Source organism: Peromyscus leucopus, chromosome 8b, assembly GCF_004664715.2.
Source record: "Peromyscus leucopus breed LL Stock chromosome 8b, UCI_PerLeu_2.1, whole genome shotgun sequence".
Taxonomy (NCBI): Eukaryota; Metazoa; Chordata; class Mammalia; order Rodentia; family Cricetidae; genus Peromyscus; species Peromyscus leucopus.
Genome location: NC_051086.1, coordinates 87722224 through 87740251, shown reverse-complemented (window position 1 = coordinate 87740251; position 18028 = coordinate 87722224). Strand labels below are relative to the sequence as shown.

The window sequence follows — 18028 nt, the reverse complement described above, 5'->3', positions numbered from 1 at the left end:
TTTTCTCTCAAGGTCTTGCACACGTAAATGTAAGTTATGTTTAGTAGATTAATTATAGACGATGGAAAGGCTAAATGTCAAATATTTATAAGACACATTTTTTATTATGTTTTGAAAACATTATTTACAACGATATTAAAGGGTTATACTTCAGGTGACTATAATTGGATTGATTACTACATTGGATTATGGAACAGTCTCATCATTGGACTAGGAGTGAGCTGCTTTATTTTTTAATAGTAATGCTATATTAACAATGAAATAAGTACCCAACCCAGTCTCTCCAGATGAGACCTAAGACCTTGATAAAATTTGCATCTATCCATAAAGTTCATGAATCAGCCCATTTTCTAGTTTCTTCAGTTTAAGGAAAGTACTGAGTTATATGCTCTTTATTCCCCTTTAATATATTTTCATTGTTATGGGATATGTTTTTAAAAAATTTAAAACATTGTGTCTATTTAAAAATTTTTTTACAAAGTTTGTCATGATACCTATAATCTTTATATCAATATTATATAAACTAGATTCCTTTTGTATTTTTGTATGCTACCTCTTGTTTGCTTAATAATTTGTGTGCTATTATCCCGTGTGAATACATCATATTTTGTCTTTCTGTTGCCTGAACCTGGAATAAGTACTCTGATGTGACGAAAGTGGAAGCCAGGGTAGTTCCTGATCGGTGTTGGTCCACTGGTGGCACCAGTGACATGCCTCTCTTCACTCTCATTGGTGCTGGAATGCTTATTCCAGAAAGATGCCGGCTACAACACCACTATCTCACTGATGAGTGTGGGGGTTCTTTCCAAGTCTGCCATGATACATTTCCTGATGTGTGCAACTTTTTTTTTTTCTCAAGACAGAGTTTCTCTATGTAGTTCTGGCTGTCTTGGAACTTACTTTGTAGATGAGGCTGGTCTCGAACTCACAGAGATCCACCTGCCTCTGCTTGCCAAGTGCTGGGATTAAAAGTGTGCGCAACCACCACCTGGAGATACGCGTAACTTTTAAATTTGATCTCATTATAATTTTCAAAACTGACTGTGGGAAGATAGTTTATGTCAAATTATGTTTTGAAGGTTTTGATATACTTGAAAAAGTAGATGATGGGAAAGGTTACTAATGTTTTATAGTCAGGTAGTGTATACACCAGTATGTCAGCATTTTATGCCTGATTATATAGTTCACAATTTTTAGGAGTTAAGAAAAGCACACCATATCTTTGTAATTATAAATGGTTGTCATTTACTTTAGCCTAGCTTACATCGATTGATGTCAGAGAGATAGAGATAGAGATAGAGATAGAGATAGAGATAGAGATAGAGAGAGAGAGAGAGAGAGAGAGAGAGAGAGAGAGAGAGAGAGAGAAAGTCAGAGAAGCCAGGTGTGGTGGTACACACCTTTAATCCCAGTGCTTAGAAGGTCAAAACAGGAGAATCAGGAATTTAAGGTTATCCTTTGCTACATAATGAGTTCTAGGCCAGCCTGGGTTTCCTGAGACCCTGTCTTGGAAGTCCAGAGGAAGAAAAATTGTTGAAGAAAAATACACTTATGCTTGTATACCCTTTGTTTTTACTTTCGTTTCTGAATATGTAATGCAGAAGCTAGAGTGCTTTGTGTGTGTGTGTGTGTGTGTGTGTGTGTGTGTGTGTGTGTGTGATTTTGGGGGGGCTAGTGAGATGACTCAGCAGTTATGAATGTTTACTCTTCTTGTGGAGGGTCAGAGTTTGGTTCCTAGCCTCCATGTTTGGTGGCTTGTAACCATCAGTAACTTCTGCTCCGGGAGGTCTGATGCCCTCTTCTGGCCTCTGCAGGAACTTACACTCACAGGCAGATACCCTCCCCACCCCCACAGACACACAGACACACACACAAGACACACACACAGACACACACACACACACACACACACACACACACATAATTACAAATATACATTTGATGAAATCATGAGTAAAGACCAGGAAAGTACTGATAATCCTAGTCCATGTCATTCTTATTATTACCAAAACACATACTGTGTAGATGTAACCAACCGTCTTATTAAATAAGAAACATAGAACCAATGTAAAAGAGAAAGCCGAGAGGTCAGAGCTCAGAGTTAAAATCTTACCCTGCCTGTGGTGCTCCTACCTCCCCGAAAGAGAGCTACTTCCTGTGTGTTTGTCTTTAATATAGTCTTTCTGTTCTGCCTTCTCATTGGTTGTAAACCCAAACACATGACTGCCTCGTCACTGCCTGTAAGTACACCTCTCCAGGTCTTAAAGGCGTATGTCTCCAATGCTGGCTGTATCCCTGAACACACAGAGATCTATGGGATTAAAGGCGTGCGCCACCACCACTGCCACGCTCTTTCTATGGCTCTAATAGCTCTGACCCCCGGGCAACTTTATTTATTAACATACAATGAAAATCACATTTCAGTACAAATAAAATACCACCATAATACTGTTTATTATTTAATATGGCATTCAAACTTTTTCCTGATAAGTTCTCTCTCTCTCTCTCTCTCTCTCTCATCTCCATATATATTCTCTACACAATGTAAAAATGTGACTGCTTTTGCATACAAACTATTATATTCTGACATCAGTTAATTATACCTACATTTTCAGCTTAATAAGTTTACTGATGGACTTCTTTTTTTCTTGTTTCTGAACCATTTTTTATAGTTAATGGAATACTGGATTTCACAGGTTTCCTTAAGGCCAGGAATGATGCTTCTCAATTGGCCTCTCAGGATCCAGGTAAAAATAATATCAAAAGTATAGAAGAGAATGGTTTTGATAGCAACTGGTTTTATTATGTTTTTAGAATCTCATTTTCTTTTACTCCATAGTCTAGTAGAGGTAAATTAGACATGAGTATTTATAAAGATTGTTTTATGTGTAACTGTGTGTGTGTGTGTGTGTGTGTGTGTGTGTGTGTGTGTGTGTGTGTGTATTCCATGTGTGTGAAGGTATCCATGGAGGCCAGAGGAGGGCATCAGATACCACGGACCTGGTTGTTATAAGCCGTCTGATAAAGGTCCTGGGAACCAAATTCTGGTCCTCAGAAAGAGTGTCAAGCGCTCTCAAGGGCTGAGCCACCTTCAGCCCCTGTTTTTTTTTTTTTTTTTTTTTTGTCATAAAAGACTTAGATTAGGGCCAGTAAGATGGCTTTCTAGGTAAAAACACTTACTACTCAAGCCTGACAACCTAATTAAATCCCTGGATATCACACACACACACACACACACACACATACACACACCAACCCCTGGATCACTGCTGCAGCATTATGACTTTCTATTGCCAAACTCCTGTGTCCTCTTTATGTAACTGCTAAATAACCATTAGATGAATTATTTTATTTTTTATGTATGTACACATATATGTTCATGTGTATATATAGGCGTGCACATGTCACAGTGTGTGTATGGAGGTCAGAGGACACCTTGAGTGCTGATCTAGCTTTTTGCCTTATTTGAGACAGGGCATCTTTGTTCTTCCTGCTCTGGACACCGGCCTAGCTGGTTTGTGAGCATCCAGCGCCTCTCCTGTCTTCTTCCCCATCTCACGATAGGGATCACAGACATGCGACACCATGCCTGGTTTTATGGGGTCCTGGGGATCAGAACTCAGATCCTCATACTTTGCTTCAAACTTTTTACCATCTCCCTAGCCCTTAGACAAGTTCATTTTTAAAATTTAACTTGCATGCTCATCTGGCACGTATTTTTACCCCCTGAGCCATCTCTATAGACTATTTTCCGGAAAGGACCTCCTTCCCTAGCCAGTCATAAACCTATATTCATGTTGATTTCATTTTTTGCATCCGTGTTTTTGTACTGTGTGTGCTTGTTTTCCATTTTGTCTCACTTTTCTCCGTTGACAGTACTTTCCCCACTCTATCAAAAAATCTAATTTCTTCCTAAAACTTCAGATACTTATTGACTTCCTAACTACTTATTTCACATTACAAATAAATGATAACATGATTGGAAGGATTACTCACGTTAGTTATAGAAACAGTACCTCCAAAAATCTGAGACTGTTAGTGTTTCTCATTTACTCATTGGGCAAGATCAAGTTCTTAGCTCAGTCCTTGGGATCATGTGTTTTTAAAGTCAACCATACTGTTTCTTTAGACTCAAGAATGCATGAGTGAAGAAGTATTCTCATTCCTGGAAAAGCAAGCAAAACTCTTGTTTTTCATTCACCCGCATAATGTCATTAAACACCTGTCACGTGTGCAATAGCCACAGGTGCCATAGTTACACATGCAGTATCCACAGGTGCAATAGTCACAGGTGCAGTAGTCACAGGTGCCATAGTCACATGTGCAATAGTCACAGGTGCCATAGTCACATATGCAGTATTCATAGGTGCAGTAGTCACATATGCAATAGTCACATATGCAATAGTCACACATGCAATAGTCACAGGTGCAGTAGTCACATATGCAATAGTCACATATGCAATAGTCACAGGTGCAGTAGTCACAGGTGCAGTAGTCACATATGCAATAGTCACAGGTGCAGTAGTCACATATGCAATAGTCACATATGCAATAGTCACATATGCAATAGTCACATATGCAATAGTCACAGGTGCAGTAGTCACAGGTGCAGTAGTCACATATGCAATAGTCACATATGCAATAGTCACAGGTGCAGTAGTCACATATGCAATAGTCACATATGCAATAGTCACAGGTGCAGTAGTCACATATGCAGTAGTCACATATGCAAAGTAGTCACAGTGCAGTAGTCACATATGCAATAGTCACACATGCAATAGTCACAGGTGCAGTAGTCACATATGCAATAGTCACATATGCAATAGTCACAGTGCAATAGTCAATAGTACACATATCAATAGCAATGATAGTCACATATGCAATAGTCACATATGCAATAGTCACATATGCAATAGTCACATCATAGTCACATATGCAATATCACAGGTGCAGTAGTCACATATGCAATAGTCACAACAAAACAGGTGCAGTAGTCACATATGCAATAGTCACATATGCAAAGTACAATAAATACACATATGCAATAGTCACATATGCAATAGTCACATGGTGCAATAAGTCACATGTATGTCACAGTATAGTACACATGCAGTGCAATAGTCACAGGTGCAGTAGTCACAGTGCAATAGTCACATATGCAATAGTCACACATGCAATAGTCACATATGCAGTAGTCACAGGTGCAGTAGTCACAGTGCAATAGTCACACATGCAGTATTCACATATGCAATAGTCACAGGTGCAGTAGTCACAGTGCAATAGTCACACATGCAGTATTCACATATGCAATAGTCACAGGTGCAGTAGTCACACATGCAGTATTCACAGGTGCAATAGTCACATATGCGATAGTCACAGGTGCAGTAGTCACATATGCAATAGTCACACATGCACTAGTCACAGGTGCAGTAGTCACAGGTGCAGTAGTCACAGTGCAATAGTCACATATGCAATATCCACAGGTGCAGTAGTCACAGATGCAGTAGTCACACATGCAGTATTCACAGGTGCAGTAGTCACATATGCAATAGTCACACATGCAATAGTCACAGGTGCAGTAGCACAGGTGCAGTATCACAGTGCAATAGTCACAAGTCCACAGTGCAGTAGTCACAGGTGCAGTAGTCACAGTGCAATAGTCACATATGCAATATCCACAGGTGCAGTAGTCACAGGTGCAGTAGTCACAGTGCAATAGTCACATATGCAATAGTCACAGGTGCATAGTCACATGCAATAGTCACATATGCAGTATCACAGGTGCAGTAGTCACAGGTCAATAGGTGAGATACTTGGCTCATTTTTCCCTTTTGATTCTTTATTTCCTGTTGAGATTTCCTTCAAATTCCCATGACGTTGGGCTTCCTTTTCTACTTGCCATCTGACTTAAGACCTTTTTTCTGACTATAGATTTATTCGTGTGGATCCCTAAGTACTTCATAGTTGTTAAACCAGCACTTATGTTTGAGTTTCTATTTCTTGGGTTTCAAAATCTTGGTTTCCTGTATTTATTTTACATTTACAATTTAAATGTTCTGAGAGTAGTCAAGTTTCTTTTATTCTCTTTAAAAACAACACACATAATATTTATTTTTTAAATTTAGATATAAGATGTCTATGTATTGAACCCTAAAAGAACTTCAGCCCCTCCTAGCTTATTGCAAGTTTAATATTGACTTTAGAATATTCTTGTTCTATTTTGAGACAGGGTTTCATGTCACTCAGACTGACTTTGAATTTGCTATGTAGCTGAGGCTAGCTGTGAATTCTTGATTGTCCTGTCTCTACCTCCTAAGAACTGGAGTTATAAGCATGTGCCACCACACCCAGTTAGAATGCTTTTAATATACCACTATTAACATATATGCCCACAAATACATGTATATATAATACAAATGTTTTGTCAAGGCAAATGAGTTACCAGTTAGTAACATGGGAGAATCAGAGGACCTAGATCTAATAGAATCTAAAAAACAAAACAAAACAACAGAGCATATTAATGGGAATCAGGAGATCGCTCCCCATCTTCCTCAGTGCTGTAGCCCATGTCCCATACCCATAATTAAACTCATTGGTTTAACAGTAGCAACAAAAGACCTGGAGGTAGAAGGGGAAGGGATTGATTGGTAAGAGTGTTCAGAACACTCTGGGGAAGGGAACAAGGAACAAGGGAAGGGTAAGGCAGGTGATTACGGTTGACATATTGTGTATGTGTGAAATGTCACAGTGAAAACTATGTGTCTGGGTTCCTTTTTCCTTATTGGGTTATTGGTACAGAATCAGGCTGTTCTCCCCGAAAAGCTGTGGATTTTCACAGCTCAACCATTTTTGTTCATTTTTTTCCCTCCAGAATTTCAAAATGTCTTGAAGACTTTTTCTAAGATGAAAGATGGTCGTGTGGCCGTTGATGAAGTGGCTGCTTTTTTGGATAACATGGCTATTCCAGTAAACCCTGAGACACTCAAGGACATAATAAATCACTCTTACATGGACAGTGAGTTATTTGAATTTTGTTGATTAGTTCTGCTACACATTATTTGCCTCCATGTCTTCTTTTCTCTTTTGATTTTACCCTTTGCTACTGGTACTGCTTATAGATATCGGTAGTAAAAATTAGTGTATAAAACGCATGAGAAAATTCTAAAATTATTCTGTTTTGGTATATTTTCCCAAAGTTAAGAATAAAATGAACTTTAAAAATTTCAGCATTGCCAGGTATGGCGTCATAACACTTTTAATTATAGCTCTTGGGAGGCAGAGGTCGGCAGACCTCTATGAGTCAGAGGCCATTCTGGTTTCTGTGAGTTCCAGGCCAACCACAGTTAGTCACATGGTGAGACTCTGTCTTAAAAACAAACATCTTAACATTGGGGTGGTGAAAGAGCGCAGTTAGTGAAGTGCTTATTGTCTTGTCATGAATACTTGACCACACACATATGACACACACATGTATATATATACATACATACACAATAAAAACAAATTAGAAATTCAAATCTTAAAACATTCAGCTTCATCTCATTTTCAGTGGTCACTTCCTGTCTTTATAGATGGGTCATTTCTTACAGCAGGAAGGAGGAGTGTTGACTTCAGAAATGAGGAGACATAGAAATCTTGAATTCCCAATTTTATTATGTAGTTTTGACTAAAATTCCCTATCCTGTTTGGTTATTCTCTATGCAACATAGCTTGATTTAAAATATTGTAAGGCTATATGAGAGGTTCTTTATTATGCTAACATTTGACCAAAGGATAGCCTACAATAATAGATTGGTTAGTGACTGATTAAATGATTTAGTCATTCAACAAGCCACATAGTTATTTAATATCTACTGTGCCTGGAGTAATGATAGGTAGAATAAAGATGGATAAATACACTTCTACTGTGGAGAGGACCATGATTATAGATTATAATGCTCTGTGGTAAATGCCTATAGTGAGGTGTTTGTAGGTTGCCATTGGAAGTACCAGGGAGAGATTAGCAGAGAAGGTGATGTCTGAACTAAATACTGAAGGATCAGTAGAGTTAACTGAGTGAAGTGATGGTGAAGAATGAGAGAGACAGTGTAGGGTAGTACAACAGTTTGTATAAATATGGCAGAAAAAAATCAGATAATATTTTTAAGTGGGCTCCACTGACTTTTGTCATTTTCTAGGGGTGACTTTGTAGTGGTTTGAAGATAAAACCTAGCTATGTACAGTTCCATGGGTTTGTTATTTATTTGTTTGGTTTAACATTTTAAAAAATTTATTTGAGTCATTTTGCCTGCATATAGATATATGCACCACACACATGCCTGGTTCCCACAGAGGCTAGGAGAGGGATCATATCCCCTGGAACCAGAGCTACAGACAGTTGTGAGCAGCTGTGTGGGTGCTGGGAACTGAACTTTAGTCTTTTGCAGGAGCAACATGTGTTCTTAACTGTTATCTCTCAAGACCCGGGTCTTTTTGGTTTTGAAGCAGGGTCTTTCTCTGCAACTCAGACCTGCCTAGAACTCATTTTGTAGCCTAGGCTGGCTTTGAACTTGTGGAAATCCTTCTGCTTCAGCCTCCCAGAACTGTAGGTTATTATTTATGATGAGCTCTTGGATGGTATGTGAGTAGTGTTCGTAAAAGTGGAGATTTTAAAAGACAAGTTTCAAGCCATATCATTTGATAGTCTTTAGTGTATACCTTACCAGGAGCAACAGGTTATATGTGAAACTATCGCAGACCCTTGTGTTTGGTTTATGGTTTTGTCAGAACAGAAACAAAATATCACACAACCATTACAGTGGAATTTATGTTCCAAATTGCTTTTGTAACATTTATGTCTCAAACCTAATCACTAAGTGTGCAAATATTAAGTCCATTTTCATCAAACTTTTTTTTTTCATATGTGTGTATGTGTCTAAGCAAGAGGCTGAATTTGGGTATCTTCCTCTATGGCTTTCCTTTTATTGTTCTTAGAGAAAAGGTCTCTCACTGAACCTACAGCTTGTCATTTTGCTGAACTAGCTGGCTGGTGAGGCTGGGGATCTGCATGTCTTCATCTCCTCCAGCTCTGGGCCCACAGGTGTGCATTGCTCAGCCTGACTTTCACGGGTGCAGGGTGTTTCACCTCAGGCCTTCATGCTTCCTGCAGCAAGCACTTTACCCACAGAGCTGTCTCCCCAGCCCTCAGTATTTAGAAGGGTGCTTCTAGCACATATAACTGCTAATACATATGTGTTGAATTAATAATTAGGATCTTTTTGTTCCACCCCCTCCAACCAATGAGGTGTTCTTTGTCATGTTAATAAGTTGGCTAAAATTTAAACAAAATAATTCCTTCTAAAGAAGGTCCTTAGAGCTTGGGAGATGGCTCAGTGGGTAAAGGGCTTACTGTATTAAACATAAGGCTTGAGTTTGGATTCCCAACACCCATGTAAAAGCCAGGCACGTGTACTTGTAATCCCGGTGATGGTGGGTAGGGATGTGGAGACAGGCATATCTTGGGAACTTGCTGGCCAGTCAGTCTAGAAAAAATGGTGAGCTTTAAGTCTTGTCCCCCCAAAATAAAGTGGAGAGCAATAAAGGGAGACATTCTAATGTCAACCTCTGATGTCCACACATGTATGCAACAGGCATGTTCACCTGCATACACATGTACCCCCACACACACACAACAAACATACACAACGTCACAAAGAAGCTCTTTGTCTTTTACCTGTTAAAATAATCACTCTGTTCTGGGGGTATTGGGGTTTGAACCCAGGGCCTCAGGCATGCTAGATAAACACTCTGCCAGTTCCATACCTCCTAAACCCATGAAAACCGTCTTAAAGGTATATTTGATGCTGAGAGTTAAAAATCAATGGGGAGGTTCCTAACCTCAGCAGAGAAGCAAGTTAAAGTTTCCCAATGAGAAAATAACAGGAATTTGGTGCAGAGTACTGGCTCAGTACTATAAGAAGACTGATGGAAAAGTGGAGGGGTAGGGACCTAGCAATTGATAGAGAATATCCACACAACCTCAAACTGTAGCATGATTGCTTTTTGTGCTTTTCTCATTAATTACAAATAATTGGTTAAAGGAGAAAGGCCTATAGGTTGTGTGTTGGCTCTCCCTGAGGTAGAGAGATGACAGTCTATAGATATTGACGTGAGGTCAAAAATCTATGGGAGCTGGGTGTGGTGGCACATGCTTGTGAGCCTAGCCCATTCCTGTGAGCCTGGCACATGTCTGTGATCCCAGCACTTGGGAGATATAACCAAGAGGGTTGCTGTGGCTCAGTGGGTAAAGGGCTTACTGTATTAAACATAAGGCTTGAGTTTGGACAACATGGACTATACAGTGAATTCCGAGTCAGCTTGGGCTATAGCCTGAGATCTTATCTCAAAAACAAAGCCAAAACAATCTTTGGAGTAGAAAATTGACTATGGAAGTACAAACTGCTCAGAAACCTTCAGCATTTGGGTAGATACTGATTTTTTTTAATAGTATGTGGGGGTCTTGGCTGTTTTGCTTAAATTTTAAGGGAGATAATGACCTTAAGGAACAAAGATTTGGACCACCCACTTGTGCTACACATGTAGAGGCACTGACGCTTTAGATGCGCTTCTAGCATCTCTGACTTTGTGCTGTTCTTTACAACCTTTGGGATATTTTGTTTATTAAAAATCATTTTTAAGTGATAGGAAGTAGATATTTTGCTAAAAATTGGGGAGAATAATTGAAATACACAGTCTCCATTCTTGAGTCTACAATCTAGAAATTGAGACAAAGGAGTAAATACTTGAAGTGATATCTATAGTAAATCCTATAAAATTTTATAAAATGTTAATCTGATTGTTTAGATACTTAAATTGTTTCCTTTGATAAAGAAACTTTTATTAAAGGGAAAACTGTGCTCTTAGTTTTATACTTCCTTGTGCATAGAATTATAAATGAACAATTCCAGATAGTCTTCAGAATTCATAATGGCTGGCTCTCTGATACCACCTGCATACACTTCTGAATCATATTCATATTCTGTTCAGGTTGACAGCTATATGTGTGTTCAAAAGTAAATAGAAGTACTTTAAGTTACTCTTTCTATTACAGGTAACCACACGGTGGATATTGGGGACATTATATTTACTCTGGATGAACTGCAACAACAATATGAAGATGTTTGTAAGGGACCTTTGTGGCTATAAGTTTTGTTTATAAGTAATCTTTAAGTTAACTCCTAGTCCACAGTTTTTAAGTCTTATAATGGATATTGAGCCTCTTCCCCTAACCATCTATCTACTCAGGGAGACCAAAATAGAACATTTTGTAAGTGTTCCTTCTTAATATTGATTACTTAACATGAATATTTCCCTGACATTAGTTCCTTACATGTGTGCATCTCCCATAAATGTGCACGTACATGCACGCACACACACACACACACACACACACACACACAAATCTATAGTGATGATATAAGTGAGTTACATACCATGAATTATAGTATTAGACTAATCTGAATTTGTGCACTTTTATTGGAGTGTTATAGTTTCTTGTGTTTCTTTGTTACTAATTAGTTCTTTTTGATACAGGATCTCAAGACACGATGTTCTCAAACTTACTGTATAGCCAAGTTTGACCTTAATCTCCTGATTCTTTTACCGGTACCTCCCAAGTGCTAGTTATGGGTTTACACCATCATGCCTGGCACCCTTTGACATTTTTCATAAGATAGGATTGATAGTATTGTTTCTGATTGTTTCTGTTGGTCTGGGACAGTCTTTGCATTTTGCTTTGAAGAGACAGCATTGCTGAGTAAAGTATCTCAGTTGCAGTTGTTTTCTATATCACTGAATGTATCATGCCATTTTTCCTCACCTATAAAGTATCAGCTGAAATGTGATGTTTGCTGTTGAAGGTTCCTTATATATTGTTTTCTTTTGCTGTTTAATGATCCTCCTTTTGTATTTGCTCTTTGGTTGTTTGCTTGCAACAGGTCTTGATGGCATCTTGTTTGGGTTGAATCTCATTGGAGTCCCCAGACTTTCTTGTACTTGAATATTTTTATATTTCCCAAGATTTAGAGGTTTTATTTTTTTTTTTTTACTATTTTAAAAAAATATTCTCTCTCCAATGACTTCTTGAGTCTTGCTTTCTAAAAAAATTGTTGATTTATTTTTAATGATGTGTATGTGGTGGTAGTTGTGGGTAGATATGTGTACTTGAGTGCATTTTGCCTGCAGAGGCCAGAGGTGTGGGATTCCCCTGAAACTGGATTTACAGGTGGTTGTGAGCCATCTAATGTGGGTGCTGAGAATCAAACTTGGGTCCTCTGGAATAGGTCCTCTGGAATGTGTGCTCTTCAGAGCTGAGCCATTTCTCTATTCCTCCTACTCTTATTTTTTTTTATGTAAACTTTCTACCTCCATTGTCCTTCTTTATTCTCACAAACTGCCTATAAACTTGAGTATTTTCTTTTAGCTCTGTTCCACACATCCAATAAGTTTTCTTTGTTCTTTTTCATTATTTGTTCTTAGGATTGCATATTTTAGTTTCTGTCTTTGAGATTTTTTTCTAGTTGATTTGTTCTGCTTTACGTTGTTATATTTTTCATCTCATTCACTACATTTAAGTTCCAGATTTCTTAATCTTATAAACTGAATTTCTCTGTTAAATTTGTAATTTTGAATATTACCCTTCATGTGGAATAGAGTTAGTTTTCTGTGTATTATGAAAATTTGTTTTGAAATATTTGTCAGACAGTTTGTATGTTTACATTTCTTTGGAGTCAGATAATAAGAGATTATTGTTTTCTTTTGGTCCTGTTACATAATTTTCATGCTTCTTGCTGCTTTATGCTGATGTCTGTACTAGAAACAGGCCTTTTCAAAGTTGACTTCTGGAAAAGCCATTTGAAGGTAGTCAGCCTATCCAGATAACAGGCAGGCTATTTTATGTGGTCCAAATTTCAAAGTAGAAGTCTCAAAGATTTTCTAAAAAGCTTATATCATTTTATGAACTACTGTTTTGCTATCATAAATGTATGTACATCAGTGTATGCCTGGTGCCTACAGAGGCCAGAAGAGTAGGTAGGATCCCTTGGAACTGAAGTTAAGGATGGTTGTGAACCACCATGTGCTGGAAGCCAAACTTGAATCCTCTGCAAGAGCTGTAAATGCTCTTAACCTCTGAGTCATCTCTTCAACCTTCAAAAATTTAATTATTATTAATTTACTATAACCCATTTCTCCTCATTAGGTGGCAGCTAAAGACTTATACCATCATCCTTAATGACTTTTAGAAATTTAGAACCTAAACATTTTCTTCAGATTATTCTCATACAGATCAAACTATGAAATGTTTCTATTTTTTAGAAGAAATGGCTTCATATTCAAGATTATATTGTTGCTCTGTAAAATTGTTGTATTTTCTCTGATTTGTAGGCATTTGGCAATGTGATAGATATAGTGAATCTTTCTTGCCAGACTTTCTTTGGGATCACCAGCTTCCCAATAATGACACAGAAATTTCTTGTTAGTTATGAAAGCTTGACCTTTAACTTAGGCTTGTTCCCAACTAGCTCTTATAACTCAAAATAACATGTTTCTGTTAATCTATGTTCTGCCACATGGCTTTTTATCTCTCCTCCATTCTGTAGTCTGACTTCCTCAGTGTCTGTCTGGCATCTCTAGCACACCTAGATACTAGTCCTGAGTTTCTCTCTCTCCCCAAAAGCCCTGCCTATTCTCTCCTGCCTATTTATTGGCCATTTAGCTCTTTATTAAATCAATCACAGTGACACATCTTCACACAAATACAAATATCCCACAACATTTCCCTCTTTTTGTCTAAATAAAAGGAAAGATTTTTAACTCTAACACAGTAAAACTATAAACAATAAGAACAATTACCAAGTAAGAATTACATGCACAATGTCCAGTCCATTTGTATTTGGCAAATTTGGAGAAAATACTCTATTATCTATTCTATCTTCATGAATCCAATGTTTTATACTTAACCATTTTCTATTATAACTTATATTACCAACCTAAAAATATCCTTTTAGACCTTAAAACATTTTCTTAGATAAACAATTTAAGCTTTTATGTTTTTCAACCTTATAAATTTTATAACTCCTATTTAAGTTTATTTTCTAATTTTGGTAACAAGGAAAACTGTAAAACTATATTTATTCTTCAACCTCATCAGAGACCTCAGAAGGATAAAATATTACCTGAGTAAACAGGAAGTGCAGAGCAAGCAGCTTCTAAAACTATAGAAATGACAGAGATATCTGGCTGATTGGTTAGTCACCCAAGGTTCCTCTGCAACATTTGGGCATCCATCTTAGACCTACAGGCCTAGAATATCTGGCAGACTTTCTGTGAAGCAGGAATTTTGAAGGACTATCCTACCTTGTCTTAGCAAAGTTTGTCAGCTACTTTCCTTTGTGTCCTGCTTGTCCAATTTGTAGAACATACTGTCAGCAGTCAAGGCAAGGGCAGTTTCTTGCCCAGTGGCTAAATTTGCTACAATGAAAGCAAACTCCATTTGGAGGTTCTTTGATACCCATCATCCATTTTTGAAGTAACTAGTGCTGCCAGGAGCAGATGTGTTTCACTGTCATGAAGCCTTATGTTATTAAAACATCTTAAATGCTATATTCTGTAGGCCTCTGAAGTGTTTTAAGACCACTTTTTTATCTAACATATATCTCTGTTTGACCTTGAAAACATACTTAACATGACTTCAAGTTTGATTGTTATAGATGACTAACTACTAACCTCTATTTCTTAATTATTCTAAATAGTTTGTGACAATAGCTTTCAAGGACTAGAATTTTACAATACATTTTTTTACTTTTTAAAATTTTTTATTTACTTTTGATATTATTAAGAGATTTTCTATTCATTCTACATATCAACCACAGATTCCCTTGTCCTCCCTCCTCCCACACCCTATCCTCCCCCAACCCATGCCCCATTCCCACCTTCTCCAAGGCAAGTCCTCCCATGTGGAGTTAGCAGAGCCTGGTACATTCAGTTGAGGCAGGTCCTCCCCTCATGCACCAAGGCTGTGCAAGGTGTCCCACCATAGGCACTGGGCTCCAAAAAGCCCACTCATGCACCAGGGATGGATCCCAATCCCACTGCCAGGGGGCCCCTAAACAGTTCAAGCTAAACAACTGTCTATCCTGAGGGCCTAGTCCAGTCCCATGGGGGCTCCACAGCTATTGGTCTACAGTTCATGAGTTTCCACTAGTTTGGCCTGGCTGTCTCTGTACATTTACCCATCATGATCTCAATGTCCCTTGCTCATAGAATCCCTCCTCTCTCTCATCAGCTAGACTCCCGGAGCTTGGCCTGGTGCCCAGCTGTAGATCTCTGCATCTGCTTCCATCAGTTACTGAATGAAGGCTCTATGATGACAGTTAGGATATTCACCAATCTGATTACTGGAGTAGGCCAGTTCAAGCACTCTCTTGACTATTGCTAGTAGGTGGGGTTATCCTTGTGGATTCCTGGGAACTTCCCTAGCACCCTGTTTCTCCCTATTTCCATGACATCTCCATTCATCATGATATATTCATCATATACCTCTTTCTTTGCTCTCCCATTCTGTCCCAGTTCTAGCTTGAACATCCCGTTTCCCTATGTTCTCATCCCCCATCCTCTACCCTCCATTGCTCTCCCTCACCCCCAGTTTGCTCATGGAGATCTCATCTATTTCTCCTTCACAGGGTGATCCATGCCTCCCTCTTAGAGTTCTTGTTAGCTAGCTTCTCTGGAGCTGTGGGTTATATATAGTCTGGTTATCCTTTGCTTTACATCTAGTATCCACTTATGAGTGAGTACATGCCATGTTTGTCCTTCTGAATCTGGGTTACCTCACTCAGGATGATATTTTCTAGTTCTGTCCATTTGCCTGCAAATTTTATGATGTCATTGTTTTTACTGCTGAGTATTACTCCATTGTATATATGTGCCACATTTTCTTTATTCTTCAGTTGAGGGGCATCTAGGTTGTTTCCAGGTTCTGGCTATAATGCTGCTATAGACATAGTTGAGCATGTGTCCTTGTGGTATGATTGAGCATTCCTTGGATATATGCCCAAGAGTGGTATAACTGGGTCTTGAGGTAGATTGATTCCTAATTTTCTAAGAAACCACCATGCTGATTTCCAAAGTGGCTGTACAAGTTTGCACTCCCACCAACAGTGGAGGAGTGTTTCCCCTTGCTCCGCATCCTCTCCAGCATAAGCTGTCATTAGTGTTTTTGATCATAGACATTCTGACAGATGTAAGATGATATCTCAGAGTCATTTTGATTTGCATTTCCCTGATGACTAAGGATGTTGACCAATTCCTTAAATGTCTTTCAGCCATTGAGATTCTTCTGTTGAAGATTCTCTGTTTAGCTCTGTAGATTGTTGGGTATTTTGATGTCTAGTTTATTGAATTCTTTATATATTTTGGAGATCAGCCCTCTATCAGATGTGGGATTGGTGAAGATCTTTTCCCATTCTGTAGGCTGTCATTTTGTCTTATTGACCATGTCCTTTGCCCTACAAAAGCTTCTCAGTTTCAGAAAGTCCCATTTATTAATTCTTGTTCTCAGTGTCTGTGCTACTGGTGTTATATTTAGAAAGTGGTCTCCTGTGCCAATGTGTTCAAGAGTACTTCCCACTTTCTCTTCTATCAAGTTCAGTGTAATTAGATTTATGTTGAGGTCTTTGATCCACTTGGACTTGAGTGTTGTGCATGGCGACAGATATGGATCTATTTGCAATCTTCTACATGTTGACATCCAGTTGCACCAGCACCATTTGTTGAAGATGCTTTCTTTTTTCCACTGTACAGTTTTGGCTTCTTTGTCCAAAATCAGGTGTTCATAGGTATGCAGATTAATGTCAGGGTCTTCAATTCAATTCCATTGGTCTACATGTTGGTTTTTATGCCAATACCAAGCTGTTTTTATTTCTCTAGCTCTATAGAGCTTGAGGTCAGGGATCATGATGCCTCCAGAGGTTGCTTTATTGTACAGGATTCTTTTAGCTATCCTGGGTTTTTTGTTTTTTCATATGAAGTTGAGTATTGTACTTTCCAGATATGTGAAGAATTGTGTTGATATTTTGATGGGGATTGCATTGAATCTGTAGATTGCTTTTGGTAAGATTGCCATTTTTACTATATTAATCCTACCTTTCCCTGAGCATGAGAGATCTTTCCCTTTTCTGATACCTTCTTCGATTTCTTTCTTCAGAAACTTGAAGTTCTTGTCATACAGATCTTTCACTTGCTTAGTTAGAGTTACCCCAAGGTATTTTATATTATTTGTGGCTATTGTAAAGGGTAATGTTTCTCTGATTTCTTTCTCAGCCCATTATAATTTGTATATAGGAGGGCTACTGATTATTTTGAGTTAATCTGCCACATTACTAAAGGAATTTATCAGCTATAGGACTTCCTTAGTAGAATTTTTGTGATCACTTATGTATACTATCATATCGTCTGCAAATAGTGAAAATTTGACTTGTTCCTTTCTAATTTCTATCTTCTTGATCTCCTTTTGTTGTCTTATTGATCTAGCTAGAACTTCAAGTACTATATTGAATAAATATGGGGAGAGCTGACAGCCTTGTCTTGTTCCTGATTTTAGTGGAATCGCTTTGAGTTTCTCTCCATTTAATTTGATGTTGCTGTGGCTTGCTATAAATTGCCTGTATTATGTTTAGGTATGTTCCTTTTATTCCTGATCTCTTCAGGACCTTTATCATGAAGGGGTGTTGGATTTTGTCAAAAGCTTTTTCAGCATTTAATGAGATGATCATGTATTTTTTTTTCTTTCAGTTTGTTTATATGGTGTATTACATTGACAGATTTTCATATGTTGAACCAACCTTGCATCCCTGGGGTGAAGTCTACGTGGTCATGGTGAATAATTTTTTTGATGTGTTCTTGGATTCGGTTTGCCAATATTTTATTGAGTACTTTTGCATCCCTCATGTTCATGAGGAAGATTGGTCTGTAATTCTCTTTCTTTGTTGCA

General features: G+C 38.2%; 1 protein-coding gene across 1 annotated transcript in view; it reads left to right on the top strand.

The window, feature by feature from the left end:
* LOC114702204 overlaps nucleotides 1-18028 on the top strand; it is a 175449-nt gene that overhangs the window by 17652 nt on the left and 139769 nt on the right. Inside the window, exons 8-10 of the mRNA XM_037200852.1 lie at nucleotides 2673-2747; nucleotides 6872-7015; nucleotides 11090-11161. Of these exons, the coding sequence (XP_037056747.1) occupies nucleotides 2673-2747; nucleotides 6872-7015; nucleotides 11090-11161 (291 nt within the window). The remainder of the gene's footprint in view (nucleotides 1-2672; nucleotides 2748-6871; nucleotides 7016-11089; nucleotides 11162-18028) is intronic.